At 59.7% G+C, this 21114-nt stretch overlaps 2 protein-coding genes across 8 annotated transcripts; one reads left to right on the top strand and one right to left on the bottom strand.

Moving 5' to 3' along the window:
• The first annotated feature begins 132 nt into the window (after positions 1–132).
• Positions 133–4545, top strand: FASTK (Fas activated serine/threonine kinase). Of its 6 annotated transcripts, none has more exons than XM_025452811.3 (11): positions 146–334; positions 1129–1551; positions 2045–2224; positions 2326–2465; positions 2938–3151; positions 3302–3416; positions 3600–3691; positions 3774–3909; positions 3981–4095; positions 4182–4285; positions 4416–4545. In XM_025452811.3, exons 1-11 carry the CDS (start codon positions 253–255, stop codon positions 4543–4545), a joined length of 1731 nt encoding a protein of 576 aa, XP_025308596.1. In that variant the 5' UTR covers positions 146–252. The 6 variants fall into 6 exon arrangements, with proteins under 6 accessions (XP_035555555.1, XP_025308596.1, XP_048950878.1 ...); XM_025452805.3 differs by having other exon boundaries at positions 158–334; positions 3257–3416; XM_025452815.3 differs by having other exon boundaries at positions 194–334; positions 1129–1370; positions 3257–3416.
• On the bottom strand, positions 4490–20393 carry SLC4A2 (solute carrier family 4 member 2). Of its 2 annotated transcripts, none has more exons than XM_025452793.3 (23): positions 20221–20393; positions 17898–18011; positions 16038–16203; positions 15646–15887; positions 15449–15564; positions 13840–14072; positions 13606–13748; positions 11572–11752; positions 9913–10048; positions 9659–9824; positions 9429–9543; positions 9140–9324; positions 8792–9017; positions 8465–8680; positions 8218–8366; positions 7900–8094; positions 7046–7300; positions 6842–6931; positions 6464–6630; positions 5573–5826; positions 5316–5485; positions 4874–5047; positions 4490–4725 (listed from the first exon to the last, which is right to left on the bottom strand). In XM_025452793.3, exons 2-23 carry the CDS (start codon positions 17946–17948, stop codon positions 4645–4647), a joined length of 3711 nt encoding a protein of 1236 aa, XP_025308578.1. In that variant the 5' UTR covers positions 17949–18011; positions 20221–20393; the 3' UTR covers positions 4490–4644. The 2 variants fall into 2 exon arrangements, with proteins under 2 accessions (XP_025308578.1, XP_048950867.1); XM_049094910.1 differs by lacking the exon at positions 20221–20393 and adding an exon at positions 17253–17344 and having other exon boundaries at positions 17898–18017.
• Positions 20394–21114: the final 721 nt, after the last annotated feature.

The raw sequence follows: 21114 nt of genomic DNA, 5'->3' as shown, positions 1-21114 counted from the left end.
GGGCGAGCCGCCGACTTCCGCTCGCTCTTCGCACTAGCCTCGGCGCCCGGCCCCTTGGCCCCGCCCCCCGCCCGCGGTACCGCCCCGGCTCGGCGCGCGCAGCTTCCGGACGCGGGGGGCGGGGCGCGCGGCGCCCGGACGCGCGGGGCCTGACGGGAGCCACGTCTGTGCTGGTCGGGGGCTGAGCCGCGATTGGCGTCCGGGCCGCGGTCCGGGGGTTGCTGGGAAGATGGCGGACTCGGTGGCCTGCCGATGAGGAGGCCGCGGGGGGAGCCCGGCTCCCGGGCCCCGAGACCGACTGAGGGAGCGACCTGCGCGGGGCCTGGGGAGCCATGTAGGGGTGGCGCCTGCGGGGCGGGCTGCGGGAGGGCGGCGGGAGTTGGTGTTGGCGACCGTGAGCACGGTCTCCGGGCGTCGCCGGGCGTCGCCGGGCCGGGTGGGTGTGGGGGCCCCTAACACCGCCGACTCCGCGCCATTGCAAAGCCGCGCGCTCGGGCTCCACGGGCCCCCTGCGAGCTGGGCGCTGCGTTCTCGTTTCACGGGCGAGGAGGCTTGGGCAGAGAGACGAAGCCACTTGTCCAAGGTCATGCAGCTGGTAAGTGGGAGCGCCCAGCATGGAACCCAGGACCGCCCCGCTGCCGAGCCCGCGTTCCACCCTCCTTGCCGCTGCCGCCTCCTGCGGGAGGGGGAGGTGGTCGAGAGGGCGTGTCGACAGGGCAAGCTGGGCTCCAGGCTGGGCACGACCACTAACCCGACTCGTGACCTCGGGCTTACCCCCCCCCCTTTCCTCTCTGGGCCTTGGTTTCTCCACCTGTGAAATGGAGGTAGTGCCAGCCCTGCCTACCTCAGAGGCGCGTGCGGAGCATCAGAGATCCATAGTGCATGTGGAATTGCTCTGTAAATATCCCTGTGCGGAGGACATGGAAGGTGCTGCTTTAAAGGATGGAAGGAGGCAGAGAGGGGCGGGGTGGGGAAGACTAGAGCAATCACAGAGGAAGGACGAACATGAGTGGGTGTTCTGACCCCAGGGCCCTCTGAATGGGGAGTGAGGTCAGGAGTTGATGGCTGGTTTCCGGTTTCTCTCCCCTTTGGAGAAAACCTCACCCCCTTTTCTGGGCTGCCCCTCAGGGTCTCCATCACCCAACTCCATGCTTCGACTCCTGCTCTCTGCCCAGGCCTCTGCTGCTCGGCTGTCTGGCCTGCTGCTGCTCCCGCCAGTACAGCCCTGCTGTCTGGGGCCCAGCAAGTGGGGGGACCAGCCTCCTGGAGGAGGCCTCCATGCAGGCCCCGTGCAGGGGCTACAGCGGCTTCTGGAACAGGCGAGGAGCCCTGGGGAGCTGCTGCGTTGGCTGGGCCAGAACCCCACCAAGGTGCGCGCCCATCACTACCCTGTGGCACTTCGTCGTCTGGGTCAGCTCTTGGGGTCTCAGCCACGGCCCCCTCCCGTGGAGCAGGCCACACTACAGGACTTGAGTCAGCTCATCATCCGAAACTGCCCCTCCTTTGACATTCACACCATCCACGTGTGTCTGCACCTTGCAGTCTTACTTGGTGAGGAGGGTGTCTGGGGGGTGGGTGTTCACGGAAGAATAGAGAAAGAGCGTAGAAGACCCAAGATCACTGACAGAATTCACCTCTTGGGCTTTGGCAGGACTGGTGCATACCTTGGCACACTTGCTGCCGCTCCCCTTGTATCCACAGCTGACACCAGGAGTCGAGCAGCATTCCCTGCAGCTTAGCTAGGGGTGCCAAGCCCGGATTCCTTCCTACACAGCGCTCTAGAAAGCCACTACAGTTTGTCACCATTGGCGTGAGATGAGAGCTCATTTGCCATCTTTATTTGAGTTCTTGCCCGCAGACTGTCCTGATAACCTCATAGTCACATGGTATTTCACACTTCTCCAGTGCTTCCACTTACACTATAGCCCATCCAGTCCAGAACACAGAGACGTGAAAGGTTGGGAATTCATCAGCTGAACCCCATGACTGGAACAGAGCAGCTCCCTGTTACCAGGCCTGCCTCCTCTGACCCTCTCCCTCTCAGGCTTCCCATCAGATGGGCCCCTGATGTGTGCCCTGGAGCAGGAGAGAAGGTTTCGCCTCCCTCCGAAGCCACCTCCCACCCTGCAACCTGTCCTGCACGGTGGGCAAAGATTGGAAGCTGCTCTGAGCTGCCCTCATTTCCTGAGGCGTCCACGGCAGCACCTCATCCGCAGCCTGGCAGGTGCTGGAGGGGACTGAAGGCAGGTGGCGGGGAGGGGCTGAAGAGGAGGCCGGTGGTGGTGTCTGGACTGAGGGTCCAGCATAATAGGCTGTTCTTCACAGAGGCCAGGCCAGAGGAACTGACTCCTCACGTCATGGTGCTCCTGGCCCAGCACCTGGCCCGGCACCGGTTGCGGGAGCCCCAGCTTCTGGAAGCCATTGCCCATTTCCTGGTGGTCCAGGAAGCCCAGCTCAGCAGCAAGGTGGGATTACCTCCCACCCTGCCATGCTTGTCTCCTAGCCCTCCACGGTGTCAAGCCCAGCTCCCTGTCAGCTTGATTGGCTGCCTCCTGCAGCAAGCAGCCAGGCCCTCTGCTCTGTCCCCCTGGGGTTTTATCTTTGCACACCCCCTCCTGGCTCATCCACCTACCCAGTGTGTATGCCTGGCTCTCTGCAGTTCTACTCACTTAGCACTGTCTTAGCTTCATTAAGCCCACTCCTCTTAAGTCTTCAGGGCCAGACCCCACAGCGATGTCTCCTCCATTGGTTTGATTAATCACGTGGGGCTCAAGACACGGGTTGTGCTGTCAAACTTCTGGTGTGTACGTCGGGGGAGAGGGATCGCTCTGCCTTTACAGAGACATTACAAGCCTGCAGGCCAAGCCTCCCTGAGGTTCAGCTTGTGAAGGGTATCAACTGTTTCATGCTAGGTGAAGGGCTGCTCTTCCTCCACAGGTGGTACAGAAGTTGGTCCTGCCCTTTGGGCGGCTGAACTACTTGCCTCTGGAACAGCAGTTTATGCCCTGTCTTGAGAGGATCCTGGCTCGGGAAGCAGGGGTGGCCCCCCTGGCCACTGTCAACATCTTGATGTCACTGTGTCAGCTGCGGTGCCTACCCTTCCGAGCTCTGCACTTTGTCTTTTCCCCAGGCTTCATCAACCACATCAGTGGTGCGCATACAGGAGAGCCAGCGGGGATCCCCAAGGGCCACTGGGCAGGGGGAGGCAGGGGTGGGAGTCTGTAGCCCCTCGAGCCTCAGTCCCGCTTTCCCGCAGGCACTCCTCATGCCTTCATTGTGCGGCGCTACCTCTCCCTGCTAGACACGGCTGTGGAGCTGGAGCTTCCAGGATACCGGGGTCCCCGTCTTCCCCGAAGGCAGCAAGTGCCCATCTTCCCCCAGCCACTCATCACTGACCGTGCCCGCTGCAAGTACAGGTGGATGGGGAGGCTGAGGGGAGGGGAGGGGACCCTGAACTGTCCATGCAGAGGCATTCTTAGCAGTCCTAGAGGGAAAAATGGGCCTTGGAAGGCCTTTGCTCAGGGTCCAGGCACGACAGGGGACAGAATTAAGATGAGCCTCCTGAGCCTTTCCTTGTCGGTCTTCCTACCCCATCCCAGTCACAAGGATATAGTAGCGGAGGGGCTGCGCCAGCTGCTGGGGGAAGAAAAGTACCGGCAGGACCTGACGGTGCCTCCAGGCTACTGCACAGGTGAACCCCAGTGGCGGGGGGGCGGCTGGCAGGGTACAGAGCCTGGGCTGGAAGCCAGCCGCCCTCTTTCTTCCCCCTCCAGACTTCCTGCTCTGCGTCAGCAGCTCCGGTGCTGTGCTTCCTGTGAGGACCCAGGACCCCTTCCTACCGTACCCTCCCCGGTCCTGTCCCCAGGGCCAGGCTGCCTCTCAGTCCACTACCCATGACCCCGCCCAAAGGTAAGGGAAGAAGGTGGGAGAGCCTCCCACCTCTGTAGACAGCACCCTGAGCTGCAGTCTGCTCCCCACAGGGTGGTGCTGATGCTGCGAGAACGCTGGCATTTCTGCCGGGATGGCCAAGTGCTGCTGGGCTCCCGGGCCCTCCGGGAGCGGCACCTGGGCCTGATGGGCTACCAGCTCCTGCCGGTGAGAGCACCCACCCCGCATGTCCTCCTGGCTCCCCTGTGCCAGCCCAGGACCCTGAGGGTAACACGCCATTCCCTCCCTCGCAGCTACCCTTCGAGGAACTGGAGTCACAGAGAGGCCTGCCACAGCTCAAGAGCTACCTGAGGCAGAAGCTCCAGGCCTTGGGCCTCCGCTGGGGGCCTGAAGGGGGGTGAGGGGATGTACATGGGGCTCAGGGTGACCCCCAAAGGGGGTGGACAATTTGCACTTTGGCTCTCTATATTTTGATTTCTCATTAAAGTCCCTTTCTTTCCCCATTGTGCATCTCGTTTCTGGGACAGGAAGCGGGTTGCCGCGCCCCCCCGCCCACCTGCCAATCCATGCTCCCTCCCCATACAGACACAGAAGGCCAGGATAGGTGGGGGCCGAAGCACTTTACTGTGGGGGGTGGGGATGGTAAGGAGACTTTAAATTATTCATTTAAATAAAAATGAGGGAGGGGAGGGGGAGAACACCCCAGCCCCTGATCCCTCTATCCATCCGTCCCTTGGCTGTGGGTCCAGGCAGCAACTACACAGGCATGGGCATCTCATTGTACTCGTCCACACCCTCCCGCTCATCGAACACTGGCTCCGCCTCATTAGCATCCAGCTGTGGGGGTGGAGGGAGTTAGTTGATCCTGACCTCAACCTGGGTGGGGACCCCAGGGTGGGGGTGGGGTGGGGGTGAGGGGTGGGGTGGGGGGTGAGGGGTGGGGTGGGGGGTGGGCAGCAGGGCTGGAAGGAGCAGGAGGCCTTACACATTTCATCTCTCTCTCGGTGAAGATGCGGGTGAGCACCACCATGCGGAGGGGCACCGTAAGGATGAGGATGAAGGGGAAGGCCAGGGAGGCAGCTGTGGACATGACCGCCCAGAGCAGGGCCAAGCAGAGCAGCTGCAGGGCTGTGAACAGGTGCATTCGGAGGGTCCGAACCTGGGAGGGGACAAGACAGGTGAGCCGAGGCTTCTCCCTGGTCCCTTGGAGGGCCATCTGGGCCTGCCACCTCCAGAAGACAGACAGCCCTTTCTCCCTCCACGGGGGTGGCAGTCGTGGTGGCTATGCCTTTGAGGGGCTTACCAAAGCTGGGTCTGCAGACTAAACGGTGGCTGAACACAATGAGCAGATGGGGGGGCCGGAGAGTGAGCCCCACAGACCAGGTGTTGGGGGCAGAGGCACGGGGCTCTTTCCAGTGAGGTCTTACCTTCTTGACATAGGTTACATCTGGGTGGTGTTTGGGTGGCATGAGCAGCAGGTGCAGCCGCTCGTAGAACTGGATCCCATTAAGGGAGGTAACTCCCATGTACAGAAAAATACCAAAGAGCACAGCCAAGGGGATCTGCCGGAGCAGGTCCCCAATAACTATGGAGAGACCTGGGGGAGGAGAGAAAGAAGCAGGTGGCCCCAGGCTCCCTGCCTCAGAGACTGCCTGGGGAAGGCTGAAGCAAGAGCTCAACGTACCCACAAGCAGGGCAACCAGCAGCCCCGTTACCCGCTGCTCCTTGACCTCCTGGATCTTGGGCTTGTCCCCAGGTGCCACAGCCTTGCTCATGACGGTGAGTGCGTTGGCATGAGTGACGGAGCGGACGGTGGCAGCAGCCAACCAGGGCAGGCCAAAAAGGGCACAGATGCCGCCCATGGCCACAATAAGCAGGAGGTCCAGGTGGAAGCCAGAGCCCTTCTGCAGCATGCGCTCCTTCTTGGAGATGATCAGCCTGAGTGGGGATGGGGACTCGCTGATGCCCAGGGCCCTGGGGCCAGCTTGGCACAATCATGTCTTTCCAGAGCACCCAGCCAGGAGCCTCCGTCTGTTTTTGGAACCTGCCCATTCCGTCAGGACAAGCATTCCATCACGGAGCTAAGCCCTCTCCACGCTGCCCTCCTTGCCATTCAGGACCACTTCCAGCCTGTACTGTGCCCATCCCAACAAACGTCAGAGGAACCTTCTACTGCCTATGGAAGGAATTCTGGGGGTGCCTGGGTGGTGCAGTCAGTTAAATATCAAATGACTCTTCATTTGATCACAGGGTCGTGAGATGGAGCCCCACATCAGGCTCTGTGCTTAGCTCGGAGTCTGCTTGAGATTCTCTCCCCCTCTCCGCCTGCCTCCTGCCCCTCCATCTTGAGTTCTCTCAAATAAAGAAAAAAATCAAAAAAAAAAAACAAAAAAAAAAAATAAAATAAAATAAAAAAAAAAAAAAAAAAAAAGAAAAAAATCTTTAGAGAAGGAAATTCTAGGGGCCAGCCTGGCATCCTGGGCCCCCCTAACCCAGTGCACCCTATCTCCTCGCCTGGCCCTGGCTGGGGTTTCAGCCATTCCACAAACAACCCCCTTCGGCAGGGACCACTCACGTGGTGATCTGCGTCTCCATGAAGATCAGGATGAAAACCAAAATGGCCGGCAGCAGGCTGGCAACCATCATCCACACGGGGAAGGAGCTATTCTCTCCCAGCGGGTTGATGACCCAGCCCCGCTTTTCTGGGGCTGTCACGGAGAATCCACTGGGCACGCTCAGCTTCTGCAGGGTAGATGGGAGAGAGCCGGAGGGCCAGTGAACGCTGGAGGGAGAGAACTGAGGGGCACTGGGCAGGGCGAATGCTGAGGGCATGCAGTGGAGGGGGCCTGGTGTCTGCCCAATTGAGAGGCAGCTCTGGGGCTGGGCTGGCAGGCACCAGCCAGAGCCCCATGCCAGGCAGCATCTCCTGACTGCTGCGTGTGCTCTGCCTCACCTGGGTGTAGGTATCCTCAATACTATAATCCACAAGCACCATGATGAGGATCGCAATGGGCACCCCAAAGTCCCCGATCACCCGCCGCACCTGTGGGCAAGCACCATGCTCAGAGGTCCCCGGACCCCTCTCAGGCCCCAACTCAGTCACCCTTCCTGGCCCCTTCCCCTCTTCCACCTCCCTCCGGCATTTCAGCCCACACACCCGGCCAGGGAAGAACCGGCTATTCTTGAATTTGCGTAGGAAGAAAGCGATAAAGAAGGTGCCCGCCATGAGCACCAGTGACAGCAGGGCTGTGTTGGGCTGGCCCCGGGGCCTCCCCTGCCCCACTGGCCCAGGCGAGCTCCCGTTCCCTGGCCCCAGCGTGGCTCCTGCCCCATGCCATGTGTCGTTGTCACCGCTGTGTGCCTCAGAGCCATTGGAGACAGAACAGCCATGCAGTGGATGTTCCTGGAAGATCTAGGGAGAGGACAAAGCACTCCATCAGCTAAACTGGTGAGATTTCTGGGCTTGGATGTATGTTGAGTGGGGCAGGCAGCATAGGAGATGGTGGGTCTGGCCTTAAGGGGCTTGTCTCGTATAATAAAAAAATGACTAAAGTGACCTGATGGGAGAAAGGAGAAACTGGGGATTCAGGCAGCTGGGGGTGTCCAGTTGCAGCCAGGCCTGGACAGGCAGGACACATCGCAGAGGACTCGGGGCAAGTCTTCTAAGGCTGACACAGGCATGGCTCTGAGGCCCAGACTGTGACTATGGGTGTCACCTCGGGGGCCTTCCTCTTTGGCACTTCTGGACCATGTGCCACTTTAGCAAAAGGACCTGTTACCTTTGTTATGACAAACATGTAACTTGTTAAGATTGACCTGAAGTCCTGGTTCAGGTGTCAGTGACAGGGAAAGTGGTGCGGGGCCAGGAGGAACCACCAGCCCAGGGGAGCTCTGGGCTAGCCCAGACCTCATACCCTGAAGTGAGAGCGAGAGAGGTGCAGAAGGTGCCCCGGCTCCGTCCCATCCCGAGGTCTCACCCCTGCAGCCCAGCTCTCGGCAGGGCCTGCTTACCTTAATCAACTTGTAGAACGTCTCATAGATGAAAATGAGGGAGATGAGGAAGGCAAAGATCTCCTGGGTGAAACGGGAGACAAAGCGCACCAGGAAGCTCCCCTCCAGGGCCACCATGAGCAGGGCCAAGAGCACCAGCCAGAAGCCGATCCACACGCGGCCCACCAGGTACTCTAGGTTGTTGCTGCTGCAGAACTGGGGAGGCGTCCAGTCAGGTCCCAGAGCCCCGGGGCTAGCAAAGTGGGCATGTTTGGGGAGCAGGAGGGGTCTGGAGTAGAACAGGAAGAGCCAGCCCCCACCTAGCCCATGGGCCCTTACCGAGAAGAAGGCCTCCTCGAAGACCAGCAGGGGCCCAGAGAAGCCAATCACCAGCAGCGGCTGGGCCCCCAGCAGGCAGAAGACCACACCCTGGAGCGCTGTGGACATGATGAGCTCCGACACCCCAATCAGGTCCTGAGTCTTCTCTCCTGGGGTGGCAGGAAGCAGAGTGGCTCAAGAGCTGTCAGCCAGGGACCCGTGCTTGCCCTGCCCACCCCCCCGCTACCCCTGCGAAGCCACCTCTTACCCAGCAGCCCCCCGAAAGTGATGGCAGGAGACAGGGCCGCGAAGTAGATGAAGATGACAGCAGCCAGGCACTGGGGGTCAAGGGCATCTCGGAAGTCACTCAGGTAGTGGGGATAGCGGCGCCGCACATCTCGGATGAGGCCCCCAAAGGGCCGGCCCGTCCGCCGGAGGGGATCATCTTCAACTGCACCTGCCACCTCTACCATCTGCAGGAGCGCTGCAACCCAGGCCTCCGTCAGGGCGCCCGCCACGGCCCCTCTATGCGCCCTAAGCCGCCGCGCCCCCGCAGGCAGCCCCGTCCCTGCCCCGGGCCTGTACTGGCCCGTACCCTTATCTTGTGCTGACTTGGGCTCCAGTCCAGCCCCAGGGGGCAACAGCCGGCCCTGCTCCTCCCGCTTCTTGAGCATCTGGCGTTGGAAGTGAGCAACAGACCGCAACAGCTCCTCGCCCTGTACTTCGGAGGGCGGCAGCACCACGCTGCAGTCCAGGAAGGCGTTGATGGCAGTCAGCAGGTCCTCCCTCTCGTCTGCCAGGTAGGCTGCCTCATGGAATTGCTGCCAAAGCAGGCCTGGGGCTGGTGAGGGCGCGGGGCGAGGGCTGGGGTCCCGGGGCAGAACTGAGTGAGGCCACAGGGGCGGGGAAGAGGGAGCCCAGTGGGGGCAGGGGCGGGCCTGACCTTGTCAGACATGAGGGTGGAGATGGAGCGGCCAATTTCATGGTAGTCCATGTTGGCGCTGCTCGGGCCCAGAAGCAGGAAGAGGAAGCGCACAGGCACGGGCACCTCCAGCACGGCGTCTAGCTCCACCGCCTCCCGCAGCCGCACAAAGGCCATGGTAGGGCGGGAGAGGAACTCCACGCAGCCTGGGGGCACAGCGCTGTCAGGGGCTGAGGGAGGGAGCGGACCCCAGCCCCCGGGGGGCACCCATCAGGTCACAGCCCCCCACCCACAAGGCTCGCCCACATACCCACAAGGACCACCGTGGCCTCGGCGTTCTCGGGGATCTTCTCCAGGAGCTTTAGTTCATGCTTGGACTTGGAGCGAGTGATGCCGGCTGGTGGGGCCGGAGGGGGCAACTCCCGCTGGGGGTGCAGAGGAGCACAGCTCAGCCCAGCCCGGTGCCCCCATACTCACAGCCCAGCAGCCAGTGGTGGCAGCTGGGATCTGAACGAGGCAGGGCCACCCTCCTGCCCTCACCTCTCGCTCTACATCTAGCCGAGTCTCAGGAACACCTCCAATGAGAGGCTCGGTGACATGAGGGTCACTCTCAGGCCCCTGGCCATGATGGTGCCCTAGCAGGGAGCCCAGGGAGCCAGCTGAGATGTTTCGAGGGAAGGAGAAGTCTTTCTCATCGCTTGGGTGGCTGGAAGAGCAGAGGGCGATGAGAGAAGGAAGGCAGAGGCGGGGGCCAGAAGTGGGTGGGCAGGCGGTGGCAGCAACTGGGGCCTCACCTGTGTTTCAGTAGCAGGGCCCGCAACACATTGGCTCTGTCCTCAGCCTTGATTTGGTCAGAGATGACCATCTGCTCCACCACTTGGTGGGCCACCCCAGGCAGGGTCTGCTGGTCCAGGTCCAAAAGCACGGCCCCTGGAATAAGGATGGCATGCACAGGCCCTCATCCCCAGGGAAGAAGCAAGGACCGGGTGGGAGAGACATCTGGGGATGAGGGGGCAGCCAGGTAAGTATGGTCCGGGTTTGCAGCACTGGCTCGGAAATCAGGGAGCAGGGTTCAGGCTGCAAGCCCCATCGCATCTCTGACCTGTTCCTTCCAACTCTCTCTGTCCCATAGGAATGTGGTGGGGCTCAGTGGAGGCCACTGAGGCAGAGCCTCCCAAAAGTCTCTTCCAAAGAGCCACATGCTGGATTCCCTAATATCCACTCCAAGGTCCTGATTCTTCCCTCTGAGTATGGCACAGCCCATCTGTGGCCTAGAGCCATCTGACGATGTCACCCTCCATCCTGGGTTCCTCTCATGGGACAATTTCCAGATCTTTCTACTGGTCGCTGCTCTGAATGACTATTTTATACAGAGATGAAAGTCCTTTCAAAAGTGACGAGGTCACCTTTCTGTCGAGGTCAACTTGTAGGAACACAGAACTAGACAACGAACAGAGCCGTTTCAACAAAAATGGGCGTGACAACGAACAAAACCAAGGGCCCCTGGGCAGCCAACACAGAGATCACAAAGCCCAACGATAAAGCACCTGTATGTTGGCACCTTGCCCAAAGCCTATGAGCCTTCCTCAGAGCCTATTTACTTCTGGTTTTGAAATTATTCTTACAGCAGGTTTCTGAGTCCTCGCTGTTTAGAAATACGCCTCCTGACAGCAACTGGGAGTGACTTTCCCAAAAGGAAGGAGGAAACCCACACAGAGCAGAAAATATCAGAGGCCTCAGGAGTCTTGCATCTTGGACATTTGGTGAAGTTTACATAGCCCTAGGAATGCCTGGCAGGCACAGGCAGGAGAGCAGGCCACTCCTGATCTCAGGGTTGTGAGTTCGAGCCCCACGCTGGGTGTAGAGAAGACTTAAAAAAAATAAAATCTTGAAGAGAAACAAAAAAAAAAAAAAAAAAGAAAGAAGAAAGAAAGAAAAGAAAGAAAAGAAAGAAGGAAGGAAGGAAGGAAGGAAGGAAGGAAGGAAGGAAGGAAGGAAGGAAGGAAGGAAGAAAGAAAGGAAGAAAGAAAGAAAGAAAGAAAGAAAGAAAGAAAGAAAGAAAGAAGAAAGAAAGAAAGAAAGAAAGAAAGAAAGAAAGAAAGAAAGAAAGAAAGAAAGAAAGAAAGAAAGAAAGAAACCTCCCATAGTCCTGTAGATTAGGTCGTTTCAGAAAAGTTTCCAATGACATTCTTTAAAAACTTGTCAACTTTAAAAACGTATCCCAAACATACCAGCTTTGGTTATCTGAAAACATCACGTAAAGAAGCCATTTGCTAAAAATGCAGATAAGAGAGAGTAGTGTCAATCATGCCCTGGGATCACCAATGACAGAGCCTGAAAGCGACTGGCTATATGACATCACAGAAAGAAGAGACTCCCTCCTGGACTCTCCTGGGAACATCATACACCGTGCTGCTGAGGGGGGTTGGTCCTCAGAAGGCAGGGCACGTTACCATGGGCCAGGGTCCGGCGGAGCTCCAAGAGGCTGCGGAAGGACAGGGACGCCACGTGGGGCTTCCCCCAGCGCTCTGTCTCCTCCTCCACGTCCTCCTCAAACTTGATCCAGCGGGCAGTCTCCCGCCACTGAGGCTCCTGGTTTCTGTCCAGCAGCAGCTCATTCAGCTCCACAAACACCTTGTGGTGGAAGACAAGAGGACACAGCAAGGTCAGAGCCCGAGGGGCCCAGGGACTGCTCCCCTAGACAGCCAGCGCCAGGGCAGGCCTGTGACCTGGCACAGCACCGGACACAGAGCCTAGCAAGATCTTAACTGGTCCCACACTCTACTTGCCTCATCTGTAAAATGGGAGCAACAATCCCCACCTCAAAGTCTCATTATGGGGATTAAAACATACGCAACAGGGATGCCTGGGTGGCTCAGCAGTTAAGCGCCTGCCTTCAGCCCAGGGTATGATACTGGAGTCCTGGGATCGAGTCCCATATCAGGCTCCCTGCATAGAACCTGCTTCTCCCTCTCCCTGTGTCTCTGCCCCTCTCTCTCTGTGTCTCTCCCTCTCTCTCTGTGTGTCTCTCATTAGTAAATAAATAAAAATCTTAAATAAATAAATAAATAAATAAATAAAATAAAACACATGCAACAGTACACAGTACATGACATAGTAAATGCTGGATGAATGGTCACCGCACATGTGCACGCATGCACACAGGCACGTGTACACACACACGTGCACACTGGAATGTTGTATGCTTCCATGTATATATGTTCAAGAACCGATGGACAGGGGTGCCTGGATAGCTCAGTGGTTAAGTGTCTGCTTTCAGCTCAGGTTGTGATCCCAGGGTCCTGGGATTGAGTCCTGCTTCAGGTTCCCCACAGGGAGTCTGCTTCTCCCTCTGCCTATGTCTCTGCCTCCCTCTCTGTGTTTCTCATAAATAAATGAGTAATAAATCTTAAAAAAAATAAAAATAGGGATCCCTGGGTGGCGCAGCGGTTTGGCGCCTGCCTTTGGCCCAGGGCGCGATCCTGGAGACCCGGGATCGAATCCCACGTCAGGCTCCCGGTGCATGGAGCCTGCTTCTCCCTCTGCCTATGTCTCTGCCTCTCTCTCTCTCTCTGTGACTATCATAAATAAATAAAAATTAAAAAAAATAAATAAATAAATAAAAATAAAAATAAAAATAAAAATAAAAAGGAACTGACAGGACTGAAGCACACAGAAGAGTAATCACAGCTGATGGTACTGAGGAGAGGTGCAAAGGAACAGAGTACAAAGCGTTCTGTGTCCAGGCAGGGTTGGCCAGGTGTTTGCATGTGGGAGAAGTCACCAAGCTATACGCCTGGCCCCACTGTGCTTCATTGTATGTTGTTAGACCTCAATAAGGTAAAACACAATCCACTGCAAGGGGTGGGGCTAAGAACCAGAGCCCCGGAGTCTTAGATGGGTGGTGTCGCTAAGGAACTGAGTTATCTTGGTCAATCACTGCCTCTGATTTATGGCTGTGGGACGATCAAATGAGCACAGTTGAGGGGATTCTGAAAGGTGAAGAGTACTGCTCTACACAGCCACCTCTAGCCGAAAGGGTCCTCGAGCTCCTCACTGCCAGCTGCCAAAAAATGGCCACAGTATAGAAATTAACAGTGTCGGGACGCATGGGTGGCTCAACGGTTGAGTGCCTCCATTTGGCTCAGGGCGTGATCCTAGAGTCCCAGGATCGAGTCCCACATCGGACTTCCTGCATGGAGCCTGCTTCTCTCTCTGCCTGTGTCTCTGCCTGTGTTTCTCATGAATAAATAAATAAAAATCTTTAAAAAAGAAAAGAAAAGAAAAAAGAAATCAACAGTGTTGAAGATGTGAATCGAACTCCTAAAGCCCAAATCAATAATGTCAAGGATTGTTGTGCAGTGTACAACCTTCACAACCACAGATGGTGGTCCTAGTGTTCGAGATCGCTGCTGGGGTGTATGTGTGTGGGGGGAGTGGGGGAGCCTGTGGGGTGATAAGGAAGAGCATGAAGTGGAGAAGAGTACCTCGTGGGGCTTATGAGGGGCCCGGGGCCGGGTCCGAGGCGTGGGGCCAGGCTCTCGCCCTTCCCGGCCACCCTGTCCAGAACCTTTGGCATTCTTCCGCACCAAGTGCCGCCGCACTCCAGGAACGTCCTCAAACCGGTGACCTGGAGGAGGCAGGGGCACAGGGTCAGGCTCCCCCTTCCTCTTACTCCTGTCCCCGCCCCCAACACTGGGCTCAGCCCAACCAGCACTCACTCTTCATGAGGTCTAGGTCAGCGGTGGCCAGTGTCTGGGCCTCGCTCTCGTCTGTGGGGACGCGGGGCAGCAGTGCCTGCTCGGCCCCCGTCATGCTCCCGATGCGCCTCCTCTCCTGCAGGTTGTAGCTCCGGTGCCCGGGCTGTGCTTTGGTCAGAGGACGCGCCGATGCTCCCCCATCATCACCTCCTGCGGCGCCACTGGCCGCAGCCACCACCTCTTCCACCGGGGCTCTGGACAGACAGAGCAGCCATGCAGGGAGGACCCGGGGAGGGGACCCCCAACTGGACCCCACCCTCCTTACTCCCCACTCTTGGTAGGTGTGGATGTGAAACACCGAGCCTCCCACAAGCACATGCAGTGCCGAGATCTGGCTTGGCCCTTTCCCGGCCACGCCGCCAGAGCCATCACACAGGCTCCCTCCCAACACCAACTCCTCAGCCTGCCTCCTGGGGTGTGGGGGCAGGTGACATCTGTAAAAGCAGCCAGTGCAAGGCCTCCTTCCTCCCCTAAGCACACCCCTCACCATGGGCTCAAGAGGGTCACAGGTCCCAAGCTCCTAACCCCATGGAGTAAAGTAGGTAAAAATAGGTCTTTAGAAGTAGAGATGGGTCCCTCATGGTCACAAGAACATGAATTAGTCCATACAGATACCAACTTCTGGTCCTATCCCCAAACCAGGCCGTCTCTTCCTCTCTTGCCACAGTGCCCAGTCCCTGCCACACCATTCTCCCACAGCTCCAAGTTTGTGTCCCCTTCCACGATGAGTCCCTCTCATCAGGCTTTCTTCCTCTACACCCACCTTGGGTGTCTTGGTGCCGCCGGCACCTCTGCCCACAAATCTGACCCACTCTTCCAATGCCACACTCTCCCCACTATTCCTCCACCTGCCCCTGGGCATCGGGCTGCCTGCCAGCACATGCCCCCATGCAGATGGCCACTGTGGGCTCAGTGCCACCTGCACAGCCTGTCTCCCCAGCGAGTCATGCAGCATGCCCTTCCCTTCCTGCAGCCCTTCACGCTGCCTGGCACCCAGAAAACAACAGGTCCACGATAGTAGTGACCTTGAGACCCAGTTCAAAGTGATTTCCTCCAAGAAGCCTCCTCTGGCTAACACTCCCAAACTCCAGTGCCCCACAGATACTGATATTGCACCCACATCTGCCCTTTAGCACAGTGACTTTCCCGATGCCATTTCCCAGGGCAGTTCCCCAAGAGCCAAAGGGGGGGGTGTCTCCTATTCTTCTCACACCTTTGGGGCCCGAGGCGGGCATTTAGACAGTACCTGTCCCATCCCTGATCCGGCGCTTGACCCCACTCCCCCTGAAGTCGCAGGTGGGGTGCTTAGACTGTACCCCTATCCTGTGCCAGGGTAACCCACACTTAAACCTTCATGCACACCACTCTTTAACCCTTGCAACCACTGTGTGAGAAAGGTTCTATTCTCCTTGGTTTACACACGGGAAGGCTGAGGCTCAGAGAGGTTGTCCTTGCCCAAAGGGGCAGGGCTGGGATTTGAACCCCAATCGAGGATCCCAAGGCTCATGCATTTCCCCCTTATCATGTTGCAGATGCCGGTAGGGGAAGTCTCCATCTGGGAGACACATACCCTGTCTGGGCGCCTTTGCTGGCATGGGGAGCCGCCTCCTGGTGGGGCAGTGGTGGAGGAGATGGACTGGTCCTCCCTCCCTTCCGGTCAGCACCTTCATCCTCCTGGAGAAAGAACTGGAACAGGAACCCACGGGCGCAGGTGAGGCCGGGCCAAGTACCCCAAAGATGCCCCCTAGGAGCCCAGCCCCAACTCACCTGCACCGAAGAGGGTGTGGAGGCCGGGGTCGGCTGGCTAAGTGCTCGGGTCCCCTCAGCTTCACTGGCCTCCTCCTCATCTTCCTCCCCCTCCTCGATGGTGGGGGTCTCCCCGGTGGGGGAGGCCCCGGGGCGCCGGCGAGGCTTCCGTCCTGGGCCCTGGGGTGTCTTGCGGCGGCGGGTGTCCGGAGGCAGGTGAGTGGACAGTGGGTGATGGATGTGGTGGGAGGACTGGCGGTGATCTGCAGGGAGGAGGGGGTCTGCTGCAGGCAGGCAGAGCATCCTTCCCCTGCCATCCCAGCCCCCAGCCCCTCCCACGAGCCCCTCAGCCCTCTCCTTGCTGGACAGTCGAGCCTAGGTGCCCCTGCCTCCCCCTCCCATCACCCCCTCACATTCAAAGTCTTCCTCCCCATAGCTGCGGCCTGGCTCCTCTCCGCCTCGAGACCCAGCCTCCTGCAGGATCTCCTCAAACCGCTCCACACCCAGAGTGCGGTGAAGTTCATCGTCCTCCTGTTCAGGGAACCCAGGCGCTGCCGGGCCCAAGCTCTCTGGCTCCGGCTGTGGGGGAGGAGGGGTGGAGAGAACACACAGGGGCTCATCCAGAGTTGTCTCCTGAGACCCCACCCTGTGCAGTGCTGGAGATCCAGGACGCCCCCAGCAGCCTTCCCCTCAAATGCCAGGGACCCAGACCCCCGCCATGTCCTGGGTAGCCTCCCCCTAGGTTCCAGGGCATCTGAACCCCGGCTGTGCCCATTCTGGTCAATTCTAGGGCAGGTGGAAAATCTCAGGAGAAATCCTGTGTCTCCAGCCCTGAGGTAAAATGTGTGAACTGGCCCATTCATATGGTCGAAGGTGAACCAATCCCCTCTGGCTGGAGGACAACTATCCGGCCTGAAAAGTAACTTCTGGAGGTGCCCGAGCCAACCAAGCTGGACTCTGAAAGCTAGCCCCTGGATGGGAAGGCAGCACTTTGCCTTTTCAGGAACGTCCCCCCACCCCCCCCACCACTGCAGCACCCCACCAAGCCAGGGCCCCTAGGGCGCTCCCTGGCCCCGCCCCCCCCACCTGAGTCATACTGCAGGAGAGGAGCGCCGGACTGCAGTGGTGGCGGTGGTGGTGGTGGCGCTTTGGAGGAGAGCTCAGCCTAGTTGAGCAGCCTGCCACCTAGCCACAGCTTCGTCCAGCCCCCACCACCCCTGCCACTCTCAGCTCCGGGCACCACCAAATATTTGCTCAAGAGCTTCTGGACCTCAAGGGCATCGGGATCTCCAAGGGCGGGGTACAGAGCCCCCCTCCGTGCCGGGGCCAGTGGCCAGAGCAAGGAAGAGCAAGGAGAGGAGGGCTAAGAAGTCAGGTCCTGGGGAGACACCGAGGTGGGGACAGGAACAGCAGGGAGGGGCGGGGGTACTGGACACAAGATATAGGAGTCAGGGGGCTGGCTTCCCGGCACCCCCCTGCCCCTCCCAGCAGCTCTGGCCCGCTCCCCAGCTCGGGCTCCACTCTCACCAGAATGAGCAGCGGGAGGAAGGCGGCAGGAGGCGGCTGAAGCGAGTGAGGACGGGGGAGCTAGCCAGGGTGGGGGCAGGGGGGGTGAGAGCCCCTCGCACCTGAGACCGCAGGAGGAAGTCCATGGCAGGCAGGGGTGGACTCGGAAAGGAGGGGGAGGGGACCAGCCTGTGCCCCTTCCCAGTCACGTGCCCTGCTGGGCCAGATGGCCAATAAGGGGCTGATTATGGCACTTGGGGTTAATCATTACACTCCCCAGTAAAATCAGGAGGGGGCCACGTGGGGCCGCGCTGGGCGGACCTAGGTGGCACGTGGGGCCAGGGGTGGGCGGTACAGCAAGCAAACTGCCCAGAACCACTGTGGGAGGACGCTGCTGCCTTTAAGGCTGGGTCAGAAGGGGTGACTGGGTTTGAGACCCAGGGTCCCCCACGTTCCTCTCTCTCTGAGGATAAAGAACCCCCCACCCCCCACCCCCAGGTCTTTAGGAAAGGGCCTCAACTCCCTCCACAGGACTGGAAGTGGCCTGACCACCCCAATACCCATCCCAGACTCCCAGAACCAGACAAGGTGTGTGTGTGGGAAAGCTGGCAGTACCCATCCCCAGAGGTTCCCCTTCCTCCCGAGCCCGCGCGCGTGCACACACACACACACAAACACACACACTCCAGTCTGACCTGGACCCTCCGCCAGAGCACCTGTGGGGTGGGAGGGGCAGCAGGGAGGCCAACCCAGACGGCAATACTCACAGTACAGAAAGAATCTGCGCCCGAGGCGGGGCGCCGGGGGGCGCTGCTCATGGCCAAATCTTAGCCCTTCTCACTGTCCCTGCGGCTTTCAGGACAACAAGGCGGCGGCATAACCTGGGCGGGATGGGGGTGGGGGGGAGAGGCCCGATCATGTAAGAGCAGGCCACCAAGCACAAGGGCCCCCGACCTGGCTCAGCCCCACCACGCCTCAGGAACCTCCCGCCAGTGGCCACCCAGGGGTCTCCCTGCTGCTAGGGACCTCTGGGCTATGAAGTACTTTAGGGTGGCCCTTAAGGCCGGAGAGCAGAGAAAAGAGTTATTTATAGAAGAAAAGAGAAAACAGAGAGAAGAGCACTAGAGGAGGGGGCAGAGGAGGCCACGGAGGGCCAAGTGAGACAAGAAAAGGTGGGAGAGGCTGCAGAAACAGGGTGGGGGGAGCAGGAGTCAAGGCCCAAATGCAGAGAAAGCAGCAGAAATCAGGGTAAGGAATGGAGGAGGAGGAAAGGAAAGGACAGGCTGAGCCAGAAACAGTAGCACCCGAGGTGGGCCGAACAAGAGAGGGGTGTCCTGGGGAGATGGAGACAAGACACCCCGGAGACAGAGACACCCCGTGGAGCAGAGTTGGGAGGAAGGAAGGGAGAGACTGGAGAGAGCCCCTAACAGCCAGCCCGGGGGTGGCAGACGAAGCAGAGCCAGGGCTGGGAGGAGACACCAGAGGGGCCCCCTTGCCTGATGAAGGAGGCTCCCTGGGGGAGGGGCAGGAGCCCAGCTCCACTCACTCAGTGGGAGGGAGGGAGACGCGGCACTGGCAGGACAGACCTTTATAATGGGGGAGGGGCACGTGACGAGTGGGAAGAGGGTGGGCAAAGGGGCAGTACTGATCCCTCCCCTCTCCTCCCCTCCCCAAGCCCCAGGCCAGGAAAATCTGAGTGGCAGGGCTCCCTCCTGACTGTGACTGTAGGGGTGTCTCAGGAGGGCACTGTGTGTGTGGTGGGGAAGCAGAACAGTTGCAGTTAAGGAACCTGACCCGGGGAAATCGGGGTATTCATTCCTAGTGGGGGAAGCGGATGTGGGTGGGTGGGGGACGGGGCCCTCCAGATTCTCCAAAGTAAAGTACTGGAGCTCCCCAGTGTGTTGTTGGGGGGTCAGGGGTGCCCGATTTAGGGCTAACTCCAGGATAAGACAGGTCAGTGAAGGGTAAAACGATCTAGGTCTAGGGGGTCAGTCCAGGGTGGGGAGCCCGGAGCAACACATTCCTGGCCGGCACTCCAACTCAGCTGACGCTCTTCACCTCCCCCAGCAGGACTGGAGCCAGGTCACGTTTGGTGTGGGGGAGAGGGGGCACTAGGGGGGGAGAGACCCCTGGCTGAGAAGGGTGCGTGGTGTCTTGGGCACCTACAGGTGCCCCACTCCCACTTCCAGGCTGTGCCCTCGGTGTACTCCCCACCCCACGCCACCACCGACCCGACCCCGCGGTCCCAGAACACAAAGCAGCTTCTGTCCAGGGCATCGGTGCCGATAATCCGGGGTGGGGGCACATTCCGGGGACCAGCCCCGACCGGCCCGGGGGATTAGCATCTCCCCCACTCCGGCCCAAGGGATTAGCACCCTGGACCCCCACTTGGGCATTAACCATCCCCCAAGTGAACTCGCACATTCCACAGCTCTCCGAAGTGGGGCGGAGGGAGGAGGATAAAGTGGATTTGAGGCAGCGCCGCCCCCAACACCCAGCACCGGGCTTCCCACCCAGACCAGCCAGCGCCCCCACCCCCACCCCCACCCCCACCCCCGGAGTCAACTGCAACTCTCCGGACCCATCTTTCCCATACCCACCCAGTGGCTCCCCCTTCTGCCCGACACCCCTTGTCCTGACCTGACCCGCCACCCCCTCCCCGCACAGCTCCGCCTCCCACCCCGGAGGTCGGGGGCGGCGGCCCTGGCCCACCCCCAACCTAGACACCCCCGACGGGCCTAAAGAATAGAGTCGGGGGTCGTAGGGGAGGGGTGTGGTCCGGGGTCCGCCCAGGAATTGGGAAGGCGGGCGGCGCCTCCCAGAGACTACCCCCTCCTGGTGGCAGGGGGCGCGGCACCCTCGCTTTAGGGAACTCTATCTAACCAGCGGACCCCGGATCCCGCTCCCGACCCGCGCCCGCGCGCCTCCGCATCCTTCTCCCCAAGACCTGGCTTCCCCGCGCCCCAGTCTCCGCCCCTTCCTCCACTTCCACTCCCTCCCAGCTCCGAGTCCCGAGTTCCCCCCTTTCCTTCCCCCTCCCTTCCTCCCTCCGCGGCCCTGGCCCTCCTCCGCCGCCACCGCTCCGCTCACCCGCTTGCTCTGGACTGCGTGCCCCGGAGGTCTCGGGGTCTCTCCCCCTTCTCCCGCGCCCTCGCGCGCTCCCGACGACTCCCTAGTGCCCACCTCGGGGCTCACCCCCGCCGCTCCCAACTTCTCCCAACTCAACTTTCCCCCGCGCCGCGGGCAGGCCAGCCCCCTGCGTGCGCGCCCCCCGGCGCACCGTGCGCGGCCCCGCGGCGGGCCGGGAGGCGGGGAGCGGGGGCCGAGACCCGGGCGCGGAGGCGCGCTTCCAGGCACCGCCCGGCACCAGACCCCAGCTCTATCCCGCGAGGCCGCCGCCCGGGCTTCCCCGCGCGGGACTTGGGCGCCCCGGGGACGCCGTCTTTGGGCCGCATTAGGCACCTCTGGGAGGAAAGAGGAGACACACACGGGAAAACGGAGACACGAAGATGTTCAGGAAACATCAGAGGAACTGGAAATATTTACGAATGCGTCGGGGTCGAGATTCTCCCCCAACCACCCCCCGCTACTCCCCTGTAATCCCCAGTGCCTCCAAGAAAGGCCCTTTCTTTGCTGCGGTGGGGGCGGGAGGGGGATGGCGATAGGGGTGACGGCTCCTGGAGGTTGGATTCCCATTGCCCTCAGCTGACCTAGACTTTCCGAACCCGGGAACTTCTGCCTCAGAGTGATTCCCTGCGGCGACCTCCCCCCTCGAGCCCTATTATAATCATCCCCTGCCACTCAAGATTTCTGTATTTCTAGTTTTCTCAACTAAATTATAAATTCTTCCACATAAGAAGTATACTTTTTTATTTTTTAGCCTGCCAGTAGGTGAAGCACAGCATTGTGTATATGCAGAAAACGTTCCGATATAAACAAGTTAATTAACAAATGTTTATCACCAACTATGGTTCTGGTGCTGAG

The sequence above is a fragment of the Canis lupus genome, chromosome 16 (genome assembly GCF_003254725.2).
Source record: "Canis lupus dingo isolate Sandy chromosome 16, ASM325472v2, whole genome shotgun sequence".
Taxonomy (NCBI): domain Eukaryota; kingdom Metazoa; phylum Chordata; class Mammalia; order Carnivora; family Canidae; genus Canis; species Canis lupus.
The sequence above is the reverse complement of the archived record's forward strand: the minus strand, read 5'-3'. Positions and strand labels throughout refer to the sequence as shown.